Source organism: Pristiophorus japonicus, chromosome 13 (genome assembly GCF_044704955.1).
Source record: "Pristiophorus japonicus isolate sPriJap1 chromosome 13, sPriJap1.hap1, whole genome shotgun sequence".
Lineage (NCBI taxonomy): Eukaryota > Metazoa > Chordata > Chondrichthyes > Pristiophoridae > Pristiophorus > Pristiophorus japonicus.
In genome coordinates, this window is record NC_091989.1 from 113,268,797 (window position 1) to 113,285,740 (window position 16,944).

Sequence of the window (16,944 nt, forward strand, 5' to 3'; positions counted from 1 at the left end):
GCATTCCAATCCCTCCAGTGCCCACCGGTCGTTAGTGGTTCAGTTGAGGACTTACTGATCAAATTCGAGCTGATGGTGAGGGGCGCGGTGAGATACCAGGCACGCACACCTTGCGGCGCTACAATCAGGTTGTCCAGTTCTCGCGCCCAGGGGCATCAGCTGGATAAGGAACCCTGGATTTTAACATCGCTCGCGCGCTCTGGTTTCTGCGCAGGTGCCCGTCTGATTGTATTCATGAATGCAGGAATTCTCTCATTAATATTAATCGTCACATTGTTCGGCAGGGGCGGGACCGCGTCAGGTGTATGGGTGGTGTTATGCCTCATTATGTTAATGAGGCATTGAACACTGGCACCACTCGGGCTCCAAAGTAGTGGAATGCGAGCGCTCGAGTTGAGTTGGGGCTAGAGCAGCGATTACTTTGCAGCAAAGAGAGACATACACACAGCAAGAGCAAGAGAGATATGGAGAAGCGTTATTTCAGTATGGAGGAGGTGCAGAAGCACACGACAGCAGAGTCCTGCTGGATCGTACACGAGCGGCGGGTGTACGACGTGTCCGCCTTCATTCAGCGCCACCCGGGCGGTGAGCAGATGATCGTCCAGCGGGCGGGCGGGGACGTGAGCCGGGATATGAATGGACCGCCGCACCGGCACAGCCCCAACGCGCTGCGCTGGCTCCATCAGTACTACATCGGGGAGCTGAGGCAGGATGGCGACCAAGAAGAGGAGCAGGAGGAATTCAGCCAGAAACAGCGGGTAAATCAAACCGAAAAAAGTTTTTAGTTGTGTGTCTCTCTTTCCCCCCCCCCCCCCAGCCCTTGCCTCGCGTCTCGATATTGCAGCGCCCCCTCCAAGTGGAATGTCATCTTTGAGTGAAGAGGATGAGGTGACTGCAATTTAAAAAAAACTAACGTAAACTACCAAGGAGCAAAAAACAAACTAAACCTCCCCATGTGAAGCTGTAATAGAATTGGTAACTGCAGAGAGAGAGAGAGAAATTGGGCTTGTACAGCAATGGAACTAAATTATGCACAAATTCGCAATGCTAACATATAGATTTTCTGTAAACCCCCATACCCGGAAGCTCTGGTTGTTCTCTGTAGTCTTTCGAAATTGTTTGTGTGCCTGTTTGTTTTTTGTTTTTAAAAATGCACCTGCTACAGCATTTGGAATGGGAGGATCAAGACTACGTGTGGAGCAAAATGCCAGGGAGCCAACTTTCAAAGCTCTCAATCAGTGCCGATAATTATTTTAATGTAGATTTTTAATAACTTTTTCAAAGTGAAAGTAAACCAAAAAAGCTTACGCATGTGATACCGGGGAAATGGGTTGAAAGAAATACAAAGTCGGACAGTATTAAATGGCCTCTACTAGGAGGAGATTTGTATCCAGGAGAGAGTGGATTTGTGCATTGATTCCTGTCGTGAAGAAGCAGGTGCAGTAGTCAGTCCTTTTTTTTAAGGGCGTCAACCGGTAGGTTAACAACCAAACCGGTCGAGCGAGTACAATGGGGCCCACAGTTTGCATTTATTTTTCATTTTATTCCCACTACCCCCTTTTTGTATGTGTGTGTGTGAGAGAAGACATGAAGAATGCATTTTTAAAAGTGCTGTTTCAGAATAAATCGACCATACTGAAATTCCAACACACAGAAACTCTAGACTGCGTTCTCTGGTTACAGAATACTGAGGAATTGGCCGTATACTCCACGGATTGCAGGGTCACAAAGCGACCTCATAGTTTGATTATAGCTATCCTAGTCACGTGTGTAAAAAGTGTAGTGCATTACAGCTGGGAATATCCTAGCCTGTTTTTACGTTTTAAAGTTAATTTGTTTTAATTGCCGGTGCTTTTAGTGTCCCCTTCCCTTTTATAGGGGGCACTGGGGAAAAAATTGTGATTTTAGTGCCCAAAAAAAAAACCAAAAAAAGAAAAACACAAAAAAAACAAAAAAAAGGGGGGGAAAAAAGGGCCTTGTAAATGTCTGGAGTGTCACCCAGGTCGGGTGGCACTCTTTAATGTTTTATGTTTTCGCAGGTAAACTCAAAAGAGTTTCAACTCGTGGGGTAGAAGCGAAATTTAATGGCAGTTCGTCCACAGATTTCTCTCCCCTAGCTCCTTTCTGCATGTTTAAGAATTGGGAACAAACCTGACTTCTCTTGAAGTGGATGTAACACTGGAATTGTGCAGTTTTATCATAACTTTCATATATATAGATTTAGGAATACTTTTATTAAACAATCAAACCATTTGGAAATGTACATTTAACAGGGATCGTCCGATTCACAGTAACATCATAGAATGTTACAGCATAGAAGGCCATTCTACCATCGTGCCTGTGCAATTTAATACCACTCTGCTGTTTCCCCATAGCATTCTATTTCTTTCCCCTTCAAGTATTCATCCAATTCCCTTTTGAAAATTACTATTGAATCTGCTTTCACCACCAGCACTGCCCTCTCTTTTTTCAGGCAGTGCATTCCAGATCATCACAATCTAGTCTGTTTGTTTTTTTTTTAAAACATTTGTTTCTTGGTTGTTTTGCCAGTCCCCTTATGCTGTCACTGGAACCAGTTTCATGATTTTGAACACTTCAATGAAATCTCCTTTTAACTTCTCTGCTCTAAGGAGAACAAACCTACTTTCTCCTGTCTCTCCACATAACTGAAGTACCTCCCCTGATATCATTCTGTAAATCCCTTCTGCACCCTCAATGCTTTTTTAACAATGATCTCAACTAGTCCTGCCACCATAAAAAATTTGTGCACATACACCCCCAGGTCTTTGTCCTCCACCCCCTTTAAAATTGTATCATGTAGTTTATATTTCCTCTCTTTATCCCAAAGTATATCACTTCACACTTCTCTGCATTAAATTTCATCAGCCATGTGTCTCCCCATTTCACCTGTCTGTCCTCCTGAAATCAGTTATCCTCATTGTTTACTACATTTCCAAGTTTCATGTTGCCTGCAAACTTTGAAAATATGCTCTGTATGCACACATCCAGGTCGTTAAATAATCTAGGATAGACCAATAAAACCTGTTCCTTGGCAATGGGCCTTGCCATAAAGTGTGCACTTTAGTAAAGATGGTGGTAGCTGAAATATGCACGTGCTTCTCTTCTTTTATTTTGTAATGGCTAATTTATTTCTAAGAGGCAACTACATAAACTAAATAGGAAAAGGGATCAAGCAAAGTAACCACGTAAAAGCTGATTGGAGCACCGTTGTGGTGGTGGGGTGACAGCAGGGACTTGTACATGTAGACAAGGTGTTGTTTTGGGTAATAGAAATAATTTGATGACAGCATTTGTGAATGATAGTGTATTTGTGGAAAGCATCGGTCAAAGTTTGTATATGGAGGGTGATCAAAATTGATACATTTGACCAAGGAGTGTTGTGAAGTGGGCACTTTATAGATGGCCCCCTATTTAAACATAGAATAAGTGATCAGAACATGCCCTGGAGCTGTGTAAACACTAACTGGTATTCCATATAAAAGTTATTACTTTATTTTTAACATTGTTAGTCACACTAGTTTTCAGATCGTTCTGGGATATTTAACAGAATATTTGGAAATGAAAGGATTATGTTCACTTTCTCTCTTTTTTTTTTTCCCTTTGCATTCTAATTTGATGGCGTTTTAAAATTTGATCTCTTATTTCCCCTCCCTCTCTTTGATTGCTACATGTTAGTTACTGATGGACAGGCAACTTGCTCTCATTTCCTTGCAATCTTGAGCTGACTACTAGGGATGTATGAGGAGCCTAAAATGACATTTTATCTCCTTGCAAAGATCGATCATCTGCTTTGTTTGCTGTCCCTGCCTGCTGCCCCCCCCTGCCCTGTGGCTTATCTGTGATTGTGAACATGGTCTGTAGGAATGTGCAGCTCTTGAAAGAAGCCAAACCTCTGTGGCATAGTTCATGATAGCGCACTCATGTTCATAACTTGGATCTGGAGTTACTTGTAGCCCCAAAGAGATTGCTGAGCAAATCTTCACTGTTCACCAGGACTGAGTTCTTGAGCCTTGTTGTGGTACCAACATTATAAATCAGTCTTCCCTTTGTTTCACCAAACTGGTCATTCTCCAACAACTGTAATTTACCTTCTCTCCTTATCTGTGCTGCCAATTGCAACTGATTTTATACATGTTTCTGTTACAAATATTCTCAACATTGAGTTAAGATCAGTTGATGGCATGAGTTGTGCTATTTCATTACAGAAATGAAAGCAAGTCCTCTCTGCATAAATATTTTTACATTATGCTAAAATTTGATGTTGAATCCTTGATTGGGAGTGACCTAGCTGGTGTCAGTTCCAGACTTTTAAAGCCTTTCATCCAGTTATCAGCCCCTTGAGAGTACATTTTGTCTTAACATAGAAACATAGAAAATAGGTGCAGGAGCAGGCCATTCGGCCCTTATTGAATGGCGGTGCAGGCTAGGAGTTCATGGCTGAACATGAAACTTCAGTACCCCCTTCCTGCTTTCTCGCCATACCCCTTGATCCCCCGAGTAGTAAGGACTTCATCTAACTCCCTTTTGAATATATTTAGTGAATTGGCCTCAACTACTTTCTGTGGTAGAGAATTCCACAGGTTCACCACTCCCTGGGTGAAGAAGTTTCTCCTCATCTCGGTCCTAAATGGCTTACCCCTTATCCTTAGACTGTGACCCCTGGTTCTGGACTTCCCCAACATTGGGAACATTCTTCCTGCATCTAACCTGTCTAAACCCGTCAGAATTTTAAATGTTTCTATGAGGTCTCCTCTCATTCTTCTGAACTCCAGTGAATACAAGCCCAGTTGATCCAGTCTTTCTTGATAGGTCAGTCCCACCATCCCGGGAATCAGTCTGGTGAATCTTTGTTGCACTCCCTCAATAGCAAGAATGTCCTTCCTCAATTTAGGAGACCAAAACTGTACACAATACTCCAGGTGTGGCCTCACCAAGGCCCTGTACAACTGTAGAAACACCTCCCTGCCCCTGTACTCAAATCCCCTCGCTATGAAGACCAACATGCCATTTGCTTTCTTAACCGCCTGCTGTACCTGCATGCCAACCTTCAATGACTGATGTACCATGACACCCAGGTCTCGTTGCACCTCCCCTTTTCCTAATCTGTCACCATTCAGATAATAGTTTGTTGCTCTGTTTTTACCACCAAAGTGGATAACCTCACATTTATCCACATTATACTTCATCTGCCATGCATTTGCCCACTCACCTAACCTATCCAAGTCACTCTGCAGCCTCATAGCATCCTCCTCGCAGCTCACACTGCCACCCAACTTAGTGTCATCCGCAAATTTGGAGATACTACATTTAATCCCCTCGTCTAAATCATTAATGTACAATGTAAACAGCTGGGGCCCCAGCACAGAACCTTGCGGTACCCCACTAGTCACTGCCTGCCATTCTGAAAAGTACCCATTTACTCCTACTCTTTGCTTCCTGTCTGACAACCAGTTCTCAATCCATGTCAGCACACTACCCCCAATCCCATGTGCTTTAACTTTGCACATTAATCTCTTGTGTGGGACCTTGTCGAAAGCCTTCTGAAAGTCCAAATATACCACATCAACTGGTTCTCTTTTGTCCACTTTACTGGAAACATCCTCAAAAAATTCCAGAAGATTTGTCAAGCATGATTTCCCTTTCACAAATCCATGCTGACTTGGACCTATCATGTCACCATTTTCCAAATGCGCTGCTATGACATCCTTAATAATTGATTCCATCATTTTACCCACTACTGAGGTCAGGCTGACCGGTCTATAATTCCCAGTTTTCTCTCTCCCTCTTTTAAAAAGTGGGGTACATTGGCTACCCTCCACTCGATAGGAACTGATCCAGAGTCAATGGAATGTTGGAAAATGACTGTCAATGCATCCGCTATTTCCAAGGACACCTCCTTAAGTACTCTGGGATGCAGTCCATCAGGCCCTGGGGATTTATCGGCCTTCAATCCCATCAATTTCCCCAACACAATTTCCCGACTAATAAACAGTGAGAATGCTACAATGGTTTAGGATGAAATCACTGTGTCTTTCTGCAATTTAAGTTCAATGAGTAGATGAGATGGATAGTTCACACGAATGTAAATTATTTGAATGTTGTCTCTGAAGGGTATCATATCGTGTGCACAGCACTGGCAAGGCTGTAATTGCTGTTCACCACCAGGTGCCTCAAAGGCATTAAGAATCAACCATGTAGGCCAGACTGGGTAGAAGTAGCAGGTTCCGATCCCTGAATCACTTAGGATTTTGCAACAATTTGGCAGCTTTTATTATCAATGTCTAGTGCTAGCCCATAAATGACTAGATTTTTGAATTTAATTTCACAATTTGTCACTGCACTTTGAAGTCAAGACCTTTTGGGTTGATAGTCCAGTACCATAACCGTACCTACTTTTGCTATGTAAACAGTTTTTAAAGGGATAGTGGGTTGAGAGCTGCCATCATGGTAGTTGGATCTCAGAATTATGAGTCGGAAGGTTGTGCTGTCAAGCCGCACTCCAGAGATTTGAGTACATAATCCAGGCTGACACTTCAGTGTAGTACTAACATAACCCTAAAAATAATGAGCAATGCTTTGGGGATTGGTTGAATTTGAGTGGTTAACAACAAATCAGAATGGTTAAATCTGTTTTTTTTTTCAATTTTGAAATGGGAGCCATGATGTCCAATATGATGGCCATTAGCCAATTCTTTGTCAAATCACAAACGCCAGAGGTCACCTTGCACACATCAAGGATCACTCTGCGCCAATGCTCTTAGCCAAAAGGCCGAGAGCCACTGCACCGTTCCTGGAAGTACTGCAATACCAGGTTCATGCCATGGAGGTGGATGGGTCAGGCCCCCCACACATCTCCGTGGAGGTGGATGGGTTAATCCACCCCACCCACAGCCACATGGCTAATTGGGAATCCAGGTGTGGCTAATTGCATTTCTGATTAGTAAATCAAAGTAGTAATAGGCACTGTCGCTGGGTATGAGTTCCATATTCATTTGCACACGTATGCATGTGTTTTAACCATTTTTGTACATTTGCTGGTAATATGAAAAGTAGTGTGTACAGATATATTTTGATGAGTGCTTAGCTTCCTTGGTGACTGATGGTAGATGTTTAAGTAAATATGCACACATGAAGTATATTTACCTGTACTGTGCATGTAAGGGGTTTCGACTAAAAGTAGTGCACATGGATTAAACTGTGTTGCTATAGCCACACCTGTGGCTAATGGGAAATTTCTATTGGACAGTGCTGATGTAGATGAGGCTTGATGAACATTTTCTTTATATTGTAATAGAAAGAATTGCAATGGATAAGGTCAATTTAGTTTATTTGCCAAAATGTTAGAGAAACTTAACTCGACGGTGGCAAAAGATTATTTCAGGAAATGGTGTTTTCTCCTCCCTCCCACTCCCTTGAACTCTGTGTATTCAATATTAACTCAGCCCAAAGCTACTTATCATTTGGACTCATTAAATTACTTTGAGGTTAGCAGTTCTGATTCCTCGGATACAGTTGTGAATGGACTGTCACTAGGGCACAGCTTCTGTAACCTAACTACGTGCTTCAGAGCTAGTGCACATTTTTCTGCAGAATACATATTGCTGTTCTCTTATGTTCCTGGAGGATTATTTTAGGGTGTGGGTCTGAGATTGGGCATTGGTTTCTGGGCTCAGTGGATTTGTATGCGCTTATCTGAGTTCAATGATCTTCTGCAAAACTAAAGGTGCTTTTACCCTATTGGAACGGCTGAATGAGGGTCCCCCTCCACCAGCTGCTCGCCATAATCCCAGGATCGTGGAATTATAGTATGAAAAGGTGGGCTGTACGGATAAGGCAGTCTATTTCATAAATTAAATGTGGACAGCTAGTTCTAGCTGCTTGTTCACTGGGTACTAACAGCGGAGGCTTACAGAAGCAGACCCCTTTCTGAATTTAAAAGCAAGAGTGCATGTGATGAGGTTGCTCTTTTTTTAAAATAGTGTGTGATATTTAATTGTAAAGATGCCTTTAATAACCTGAACTGAAAGTTACCTCAATTTTTCTTCACAATTGTGCTGCCGGTTCCCAGAGCATGGCAGGTGAGCAGCTGGCTGCAAACTGAATATAAAACTGAGGCTGGCAGTTGTCTTTAGCATTTATAGTTTTATATTTGGTTCGCAAGTCGACTGAAAGGACCACACTGTGGGAGCAGTCAGCAAATGCTTATTTTTACTCTTGAATCCTTGGGTACCAGACCCCACTGCCCAGCTGGCTCTTCCCTCCCTTCCTCTAGCTATCATGTGTGGCTGTCATTTTCTACCCTCCCTTTAACTTGGCTGCAGTGCAGGGATTGGCTGAAGTGAACTGAGCCTATTTTTTGGGGGGGGGGGGGGGGGAGGAGGAGGAGGAGGAAAGAGTGGCATGACACGGGTTGGAAGCTGCAGAAGTGCATTATCTGCCAAAGCTACTTAACCTGCATGCTTATGGCAATTTTGTATCTTACCACAAAGTAGTCTCCTTGTTAATGTTGAGTTATTGTCCAGAAGGATACTTCAAGCTGAGACTTGAACATTGCCATTGTTACGTTACATGTATTGCATTGGCATATTTTTTCAATGCAGATATGACATACATCTGTTAAAAGCATCAATTTTGCTGTTTCTAGTAGTCTGAGATAATCTGGAAGGTGGACTTGTGCTGTGAACTGATGGCCGATTGTTGTCAATGGTGCAGAGACATATTTTGAAACTTTTACAAGTGTTCATGATTTACTCCAAGTTTCCAGTAGAAAACAACTGATTTCGAAGGCCTGTTCCTTCAATGATGTAAACATTTGTTGTCTGTCGGAGACAGATCAGTGACTTGCATTTTATACAGCATCTTTAATATAAAATAGCCACGCGTTTCAGAAATGGACATTTGCAAAACATGTGCTGAACGAGGAAAAGAGACATTGAGTGACCGAAAGCTTGGTCAAATTAGTGTTTTCGTAAGGTGGAAAAAATTTAGGCAGGCGATTCCAGAGTAGGACCAGTTTAAGGGAGGGGATGCACAAACAGGAATTGCTAGACGAATAAAACCAAGGCCCGTTTAGTTCGTCTTCGACCATTCTGGTAGTCGCATGATAAACCAATAATGAAATAATAGCAATCAATCTCTGAGTCAAGGCAAACCCTCTGTGGTGGACAACTTTGGGAACCATAAGTCCAGAGTAACCTGTTCCTCCAAAACATGCTACACTTGACATTTGTCATGTCTCAAATTACTCATGAGGGCATAAGTTAGTGTTTGGAGCAAAGGTGGGTGTCCAATTGGGTGGGGCAAGGCCACGAAAGAATGAGGATGAGCATGAGGATTTTAAATTTGACATGTTGTGTGGGGACGGGGTGGGCTGGACAGCACGTCATCATGAACAGTCTGCTTTGGCCTGAGACAGTAGCTGGGTAAGGGGATGGGATCATTGACAAGGGAGTCGAGTTTGCAGCTGTGGCGGAAGACTGCCTTTGAACTTTCTAATGTTGACCTGAAGGAAGCCAAGACTTACCAAAGACTGGTGGTTGGGCAGGGAGGTAGACAGCAGAGGTGTTTGAGAGGTAGAGTTCTGTCTCAACGGTTTGCATGTAGGCTGTGTCGATGGGCACAGAGCTCTGCTTTGGAAGTGACTGGAATAATTCAGTACAGTGCTGGTGCCTGTATTGATATAACTGACACTTATGGGTGATATGGTACCAGTTAGGTTGCATAACTCTAGCACAGATATGATGGTGACAGATTAGGAAAAGGGGAGGTGCAACGAGACCTGGGTGTCATGGTACATCAGTCATTGAAATTGGCATGCAGGTACAGCAGGTGGTGAAGGCGGCAAATGGCATGTTGGCCTTCATAGCTGGGGGATTTAAGTGTCAGAGCAGGAAGATCTTACTGCAGTTGTACGGGGCCTTGGTGAGGCCTCACCTGGAATATTGTGTTCCGTTTTGGTCCCCTAATCTGAGAAAGAAAGTTCTTGCTATTGAGGGGGTGCAGCGAAGGTTCACCAGACTGATTCCCAAGATGGCTGGACTGACATATGAGGAGAGACTGGATCGACTGGGCCTTTATTCACTGGAGTTTAGAAGAATGAGAGGGGATCTCAGAAACATATAAAATTCTGACGGGACTGGACAAGTTAGGTGCAGGAAGAATGTTCCTGATGTTGGGGAAGTCTGAACCAGGGGACACAGTCTAAGGATAAGGGGTAAGCCATTTCGGACTGAGATGAGGAGAAACTTTTTCACTCAGTGTTGTTAACCTGTGGAATTCCCTACCACAGAGAGTTGTTGATGCCAGTTCGTTGGGTATATTCAAGAGGGAGTTAGATATGGCCCTTATGGCTAAAGGGATCAAGGGGTATGGAGAGAAAGCAGGAAAGGGGTACTGAGGTGAATGATCAGCCATGATCTTATTGAATGGTGGTGCAGGCTCGAAGGTCCAAATGGCCTACTCCTGCACCTATTTTCTATGTTTCTATAGCTGTAACAAGTTGTTAATTAGAAGCCATTGGAATTCTAACTCTGCTTGTATTACAGAACTGCTTAAAGTTAGGAGGGGGTCCTACAATAGCTTGGCTCCTGGTGCTGTAGCACCCTGGCAGGAACAGATGGGCAACAATTTGTGACGACTTTTTCTGGCTATCAGGATTTTTCTTTCACCCTGTGCACCCTCCACCACCTCAGTAGCTAGGAAAGGTTTGTACAAGTCCATGGCTTGTGTATCACAGCATTGACCAGTATATGTGTGGTGATTATGGTTACGAACCCTCCAGGAATTGAAGATTAATCTCCTGGACATTGCTGCATGCAGCCCAGGAACAATAAAACACTTTTTTTTTTCATTGAACACTTGTTTGTTGGAGGTAGAGTAAAAGGCTATTTGACTGGATGGGATGGTTGGAGATGGTCATGATGAAACCTACAGGAGTATGTCCAATCAGAGCTGGCAACCCTAGATGTTGAACTCTACTTTTTCAGCCCCCCAGAAATGAGAGTCAGCACTGCCTAAGGTAGCATTTGCTGTGAGATGTTGTCTCTTTTGGTAAGTTGTAGTGCTGCCGTTGATGGTATCTTGCAGCTGACGTCCGGTGGAATGGGTAAATGTACGATACATTAACTTTATACCCATCGAGCAAGCATGGGGAAGATACAGCTATGTATGCATTTGGGTTAGTTCAGAGGAGTAGTGTTTTGTTCTTGCGGGGAGTTATCTTGCAAAGACAGAATGATGGTTATCCTTCAGGTCTCTAAGCTTTGTGCTGATTGGGGAACAAATTGAGATCCAACCTAGTGGGAGGATGATTTATTATTGTCAAAGGTAAAGAAATGTTTAATCCTAACTTGTAGAATTATCCAGTAGCTTCCATTTTTTTATTTATTGGAGATGTATCCAACAGATAACCATGCACAATAGTGTTAATGGCAGTGCTATTTACATTTTGGACTAATTCTGTTTGTACAGATACAGATGTGTGCTGAAGATGTAGGTGTACAAATGAACAGATTATTGTGTGATTCAGATCTTATTGGTTACTGACTTTGCATGGTCATACAGCAGGTTCAAAGTTTAACAATTTAATTGTTTGCCAGGAACAGCATAGTAAGTTAGGAATGTAAACTTATTTAGTAGTTTAAAAAAAAAATTCCACAGTTGAAAATATCTTCAATGATACTGTTGGTTTGTTGAGAACATAAAGCATGGCCCTCCAGGCCTCCATAACCAGTGCCTGCAAAGAGACGCTCAGTCACTCAACCAGGAAACACCAGGACTGGTTTGATGAGAATGATCAGGAGATCCAAGAGCTAATAGATCGGAAGCACAGGGCATTTCTGAGCCTAAAACAACCCAACTCAGGAGCAGCAAAGTAGCATTACAGATGGCTCAAGACTAAGGTCCAACAAAAAACTCGGGACCTAAAGAACATGTGGATGGAGAAAGCACAGGAGATACAGCAGCTGGCCGCCAGCCATGATGTGTGAGAATTCTTCATTGCAGTCAAGGCCACCTATGATCCAAACATCCAAGACCCCACCCCACTGCTGGCCAAGATTGGGAAACACTCATCTAAGACACCGAAGCAGTCAGGGCCTGCTGGCAGGAACACTTCGAAGATCTCCTCAATCGAGACTCTACCTTTGACTCAAGTGTTTTCTACTCCATCCTGCAGCATGCTACCCACCACCACCTCAGTAAAACCCCAACACTGCATGAGGTAGAAAAAGCCATAAAACAGCTTAAGAACAACAAGGCTACGGGAGCGGATGGAATCCCTGCTGAGGCACTGAAGTATGACAGAGAGGCACTGCTGGCGCGAATACATGACATCACCTCTCATCTGGAGGGAGGAGAGCATGCCAGGAGATTTGAGATGGTGATCGTGACCCTTTTTTTTTAAAAAAAAAAAAAGGGACCAGTCCGACTGCAGCAACTAAGAGGAATCTCCTGCTATCAGCCACTGGTAAAGTCGTCGCTAGAGTCCACCTCCACAGTCGTCTTCCCGTGACTGAGGAGCTCCTCCTGGAGTCACAGTGAGGATTTTGTCCTCCTACGGGGCACAACGGACATGGTTTTTGCAGCGCGACAACTGCAGGAAAAATGCAGAGAACAGCACCAGCCCTTCTACATGGGTTTCTTCGACCTTACAAAGGCCTTTGACACTCACTCAACCGTGAGGGTCTATGGAGCGTCCTCCCCTGTTTTGGATGCCCCCAAAAGTTTGTCAACATCCCCTGCCTGCTCCACAGCGACATGCAGGCCATGATCCTTGCCAACAGATCCATTACAGACCCAGTCCACATCCAGACCGGGGTCTCAAAGGGCTGTGTCATCATCCCAATCCTCTTTTCAATCTTCCTCGCTGCCATGCTCCACCTCGCAGTCAACAAGCTCCCCACTGGAGTGGAACTAAACTACAGAAGTAGGAACCTGTTCAACCTTTGCTGTCCCCAGGCCAGGTCCAAGACCACCCCAACCTCTGTCGCCGAGCTGGTACGCGGACGACGCCTGCGTCTGTGCACAGAGGCTGAACTCCAGGACGTAGTCGACGTATTTACTGAGGCGTACAAAAGCATAGGCCTTGCTCTTAACATCTAAGACAAAGGTCCTCCACCAGCCTGTCCTCGCCGCACAGCACTGCCCTCCCTCACCCCCCAAGTGATCAAGATCCGATATGCGGCCCTGGACAACGTGGACCGTTTCCCGTACCTCGGGAGCCTCTTATCAACAAGCAGACTTTGACGATGCGATTCAACACTGCAGCCTTCGGCCGCCTGAGGAAAAGTGATTTTGATCAGCCTCAAAACGGCCACCAAGCTCGTGGTCCACAGGGCTGCAGTAATAACTGCCCCCTCCTGTATGGCTGAGACATGTGCAGTAGACACCAAGTCGCTGCAGAAATACCACCAACGATGCCTCCAAGATTCTACAAATTCCCTGGGAGGATAGGCGCACCAACATTAGTGGCCTCAGCCAGACCAACATCCCCAGCATTGAAGCACTGACCACACTTGATCAGCTCCGCTGGGCAGGCCACATTGTTCGCATGCCAGACACGAGACTCCCAAAGCAAGCGCTCTACTCTGAACTCCTTTATGGCAAACGAGCCAAAAGTGGGCAGAGGAAACGTTACAGGGACACCCTCAAAGCCTCCCTGAAAGTGCAACATCCCCACTGACGCCTAAAGTAAAGGAAGTGCATCCGGGAGAGCGCTGAACACTCGAGTCTCATCGCCGAGAGCGTGCAGAAATCAAGCGCATGCAGCAAACCTGTCCCATCCACTCTTTCCCTCAACGACTATCTGTCCCACCTCTGACTGACTGTAGTTCTCATATTGGACTGTACAGCCACTTAAGGTGTGTGTGTTTTTATAAGAGTGGAAGCAAGTCTTCCTCGATTCCAAGGGCCTGCTATGATGATGATGACGATGACGACTTTTCTCATCAAGCCTGTATCTTCATAAATGGTGTCCTATTGTGGACTTTACTCCATCTGTCAAATTTTTGTCTGCATACTTCATTGAAGCACATTGGGACGTTTCACTACTTTAAAGGTGCTATATAAATACTTGTTGTTTAATCTCAAGGGGAAATTCTGTGCACAATACTCCCTAATCCCCAAAGGTGGTTATGCAACATTCCGGAATATTCATCCATCCTTGCATCTCCACCGGCAGCCCTGACGTAATGTTCTCAACAACATCTCCATACCATAGCAGTGCAGCAGCCTTTGTGCTTCATTTGATTGCTCCAGTTTATAGGGTTCCCTGTAATCTCCAATTCCTTTTTCCAGTTGGGTGTTTTCCAATTCCTGTTTGAAGGGCCTTTTCTCGTGACATTTTTTCCCCTTCAATTTCTCAAACTATTAACCCCTTTGGTGGGTTATGAGGTACTCTGTATCCTGTGGGGCCTTGTCCAAGTGGCCATTCATCATGTGTGAGCCTTGATATTTGATGTGCATCACAGCCAAGCCTTGTCATCAACTTGCATTTCCATAGTGCTCCTCTGATAGAAGTTTTTTTTATAAACAAGGGTCAACCAGTTCTCCACATTTTCACACCTTCAATTAACCATGAAATAGAGGCCAAGGGAGGACAATGAAGTCCAGTCAGAGGCACTGATGTAAGTGGGAGTTGGAGAGAATGACTTGCATTAAACTGGAGGAAATTTTGCCACATGCAGGTTGTTGAAGTTTAATGTTATTACCTGATGTGTGTGTGCTTGTGGTGCTCGCCACTGCCTCTGCTGAGATAAGTAACTGCACCAACTGCAGATCAAACCTGAGACTTTCCTGGTTTGCTTTGGCTCACCTACTCATAATGAAAACACAGCCATGGAGAAAAAGCTGCACTTATTATTAATGCTTAAAACTATTAAGGAAGAAATAGCGGGACATCTGGATAGCAATAGTGCAATCAAGCAGACGCAGCATGGATTCATGAAAGGGAAATCATGTTTAACTAATTTACTGGAATTCTTTGAGGATATAATGAGCATGGTGGATAGAGGTGTACCGATGGATGTGGTGTATTTAGATTTCCAAAAGGCATTTGATAAGGTGCCACACAAAAGGTTACTGCAGAAGATAAAGGTACGTGGAGTCAGAGGAAATATATTAGCATGGATAGAGAATTGGCTGGTGAACAGAAAGCAGAGAGTCGGGATAAATGCGTCCCTTTCCGGTTGGAAATCAGTGGTTAGTGGTGTGCCACAGGGATCAGTGCTGGGACCACAACTGTTTACAATATACATAGATGACCTAGAGGAGGGGACAGAGTGTAGTGCAACAAAATTTGCAGATGACACTAAGATTAGTGGGAAAGCGGGTTGTGTAGAGGACACAGAGACTGCAAAGAGATTTGGATAGGTTAAGTGAATGTGCTAAGGTTTGGCAGATGGAACACAATGTCGGAAAGTGTGAGGTCATCCACCTTGGGGGGGGGGGGGGGGAAAAAACAGTAAAAGGGAATATTATTTGAATGGGGAGAAATTACAACATGCTGTGGTGCAGAGGGACCTGGGGGTCCTTGTAGTTTGCAGGTGCAGCAGGTAATCAGGAAGGCAAATGGAATGTTGGCCTTCATTGCGAAAGGGATGGAGTACAAAAGCAGGGAAGGTGTTGCTGCAACTGTATAAGGTATTGGTAAGGCCGCACCTGGAGTACTACATGCAGTTTTGGTCACCTTACTTAAGGAAGGATATACTAGCTTTGGAAGGGGTATAGAGACGATTCACTAGGCTGATTTGAGAAATGAGGGGGTTACCTTATGATGATAGATTGAGTAGACTGGGTCTTTACTCCTTGGAGTTCAGATGGATGAGGGGTGATCTTATAGAAACATTTAAAATCATGAAAGGGATAGACAAGATAGAGGCAGAGAGGTTGTTTCCATTGGTGGGGGAGACTAGAACTAGGGGGGACAGCCTCAAAATACGGAGGAGCCAATTTAAAACATAGTTGAGAGAATTTCTTCTCCCAGAGGGTTGTGAATCTGTGGAATTCTCTGCCCAAGGAAGTAGTTGAAGCTGGCTCATTGAATGAATGTTTTCAAGTCAAAGATAGATAGATTTTTAACCAATAAGGGAATTAAGGGTTACGGGGAGAGGGCGGGTAAGTGGAGCTGAGTCCACGACCAGATCAGCCATGATCTTATTGAATGGCGGGGCAGGCTCGAGGGGCTAGATGGCCTACTCCTGTTCCTAATTCTTATGTTCTTCTTAAAGCAACAGTTCACTTAGTCTCCACTCTTCGCTTAGTGGTAGTACTCTCACCTCTGAGTCAGCAGATTTTGGGTTCGAGGCCCACTCCAGGTGACTTGAGCATATAATCCAGGCTGACTTTTCAATGCAGTACTGAGTGCTGTCTTTTGGACGACACATTAAACCCATCCCCTTATGCTCAAGTGGACACAAGATCTTGTGGCACTATTTGAAGAGGAGCAGGGGTCTTCTCCCAATATTAATCCATCAACCATCTCAAACAGATTACATGATCATTTATCTTGCTACTTGTGGGACTTTGCTGTGTGCAAATTGGCTGTTGTGTTTTCTGATATTACAACAGTGACTACACTTAAAGTACTTGGCTGTGTAGCAGATTAGGTAATCTGGAGATCATGAAAGATTCTATAATGAAAGCTCTTTTCAGTTTTTTGCTGGGAGTCCGTTCCACATGTCTACCTGTTGCTGCAGGGGAAGAGGAGTACAACACATTTCTCATTGTATTCAGGTTCACTGGAGACTTGTTATTTTCAAGCCTGCACCCTTCAGTTCTGTGCTCGCAGTATAAAGCATAACCTGTTGATATCTGCAACTACACCTCCAACTTGTTTGAATGCTTTAGCAGAATCCTGGGGACCCCTTGGGTCAGAGAATTGCCAGTGCAGGTAGTTGGTGATCCATGGAGAGGGCGATTCATCCA

General features: G+C 44.2%; 1 protein-coding gene across 1 annotated transcript in view; it reads left to right on the plus strand.

The window, feature by feature from the left end:
• The first annotated feature begins 256 nt into the window (after positions 1–256).
• Positions 257–16,944, plus strand: part of fa2h (fatty acid 2-hydroxylase) — a 134,412-nt gene continuing 117,724 nt past the window's right edge. The window contains exon 1 of the mRNA XM_070897897.1: positions 257–758. Within this exon, the coding sequence (XP_070753998.1) occupies positions 465–758 (294 nt within the window). The 5' untranslated portion in view covers positions 257–464. The remainder of the gene's footprint in view (positions 759–16,944) is intronic.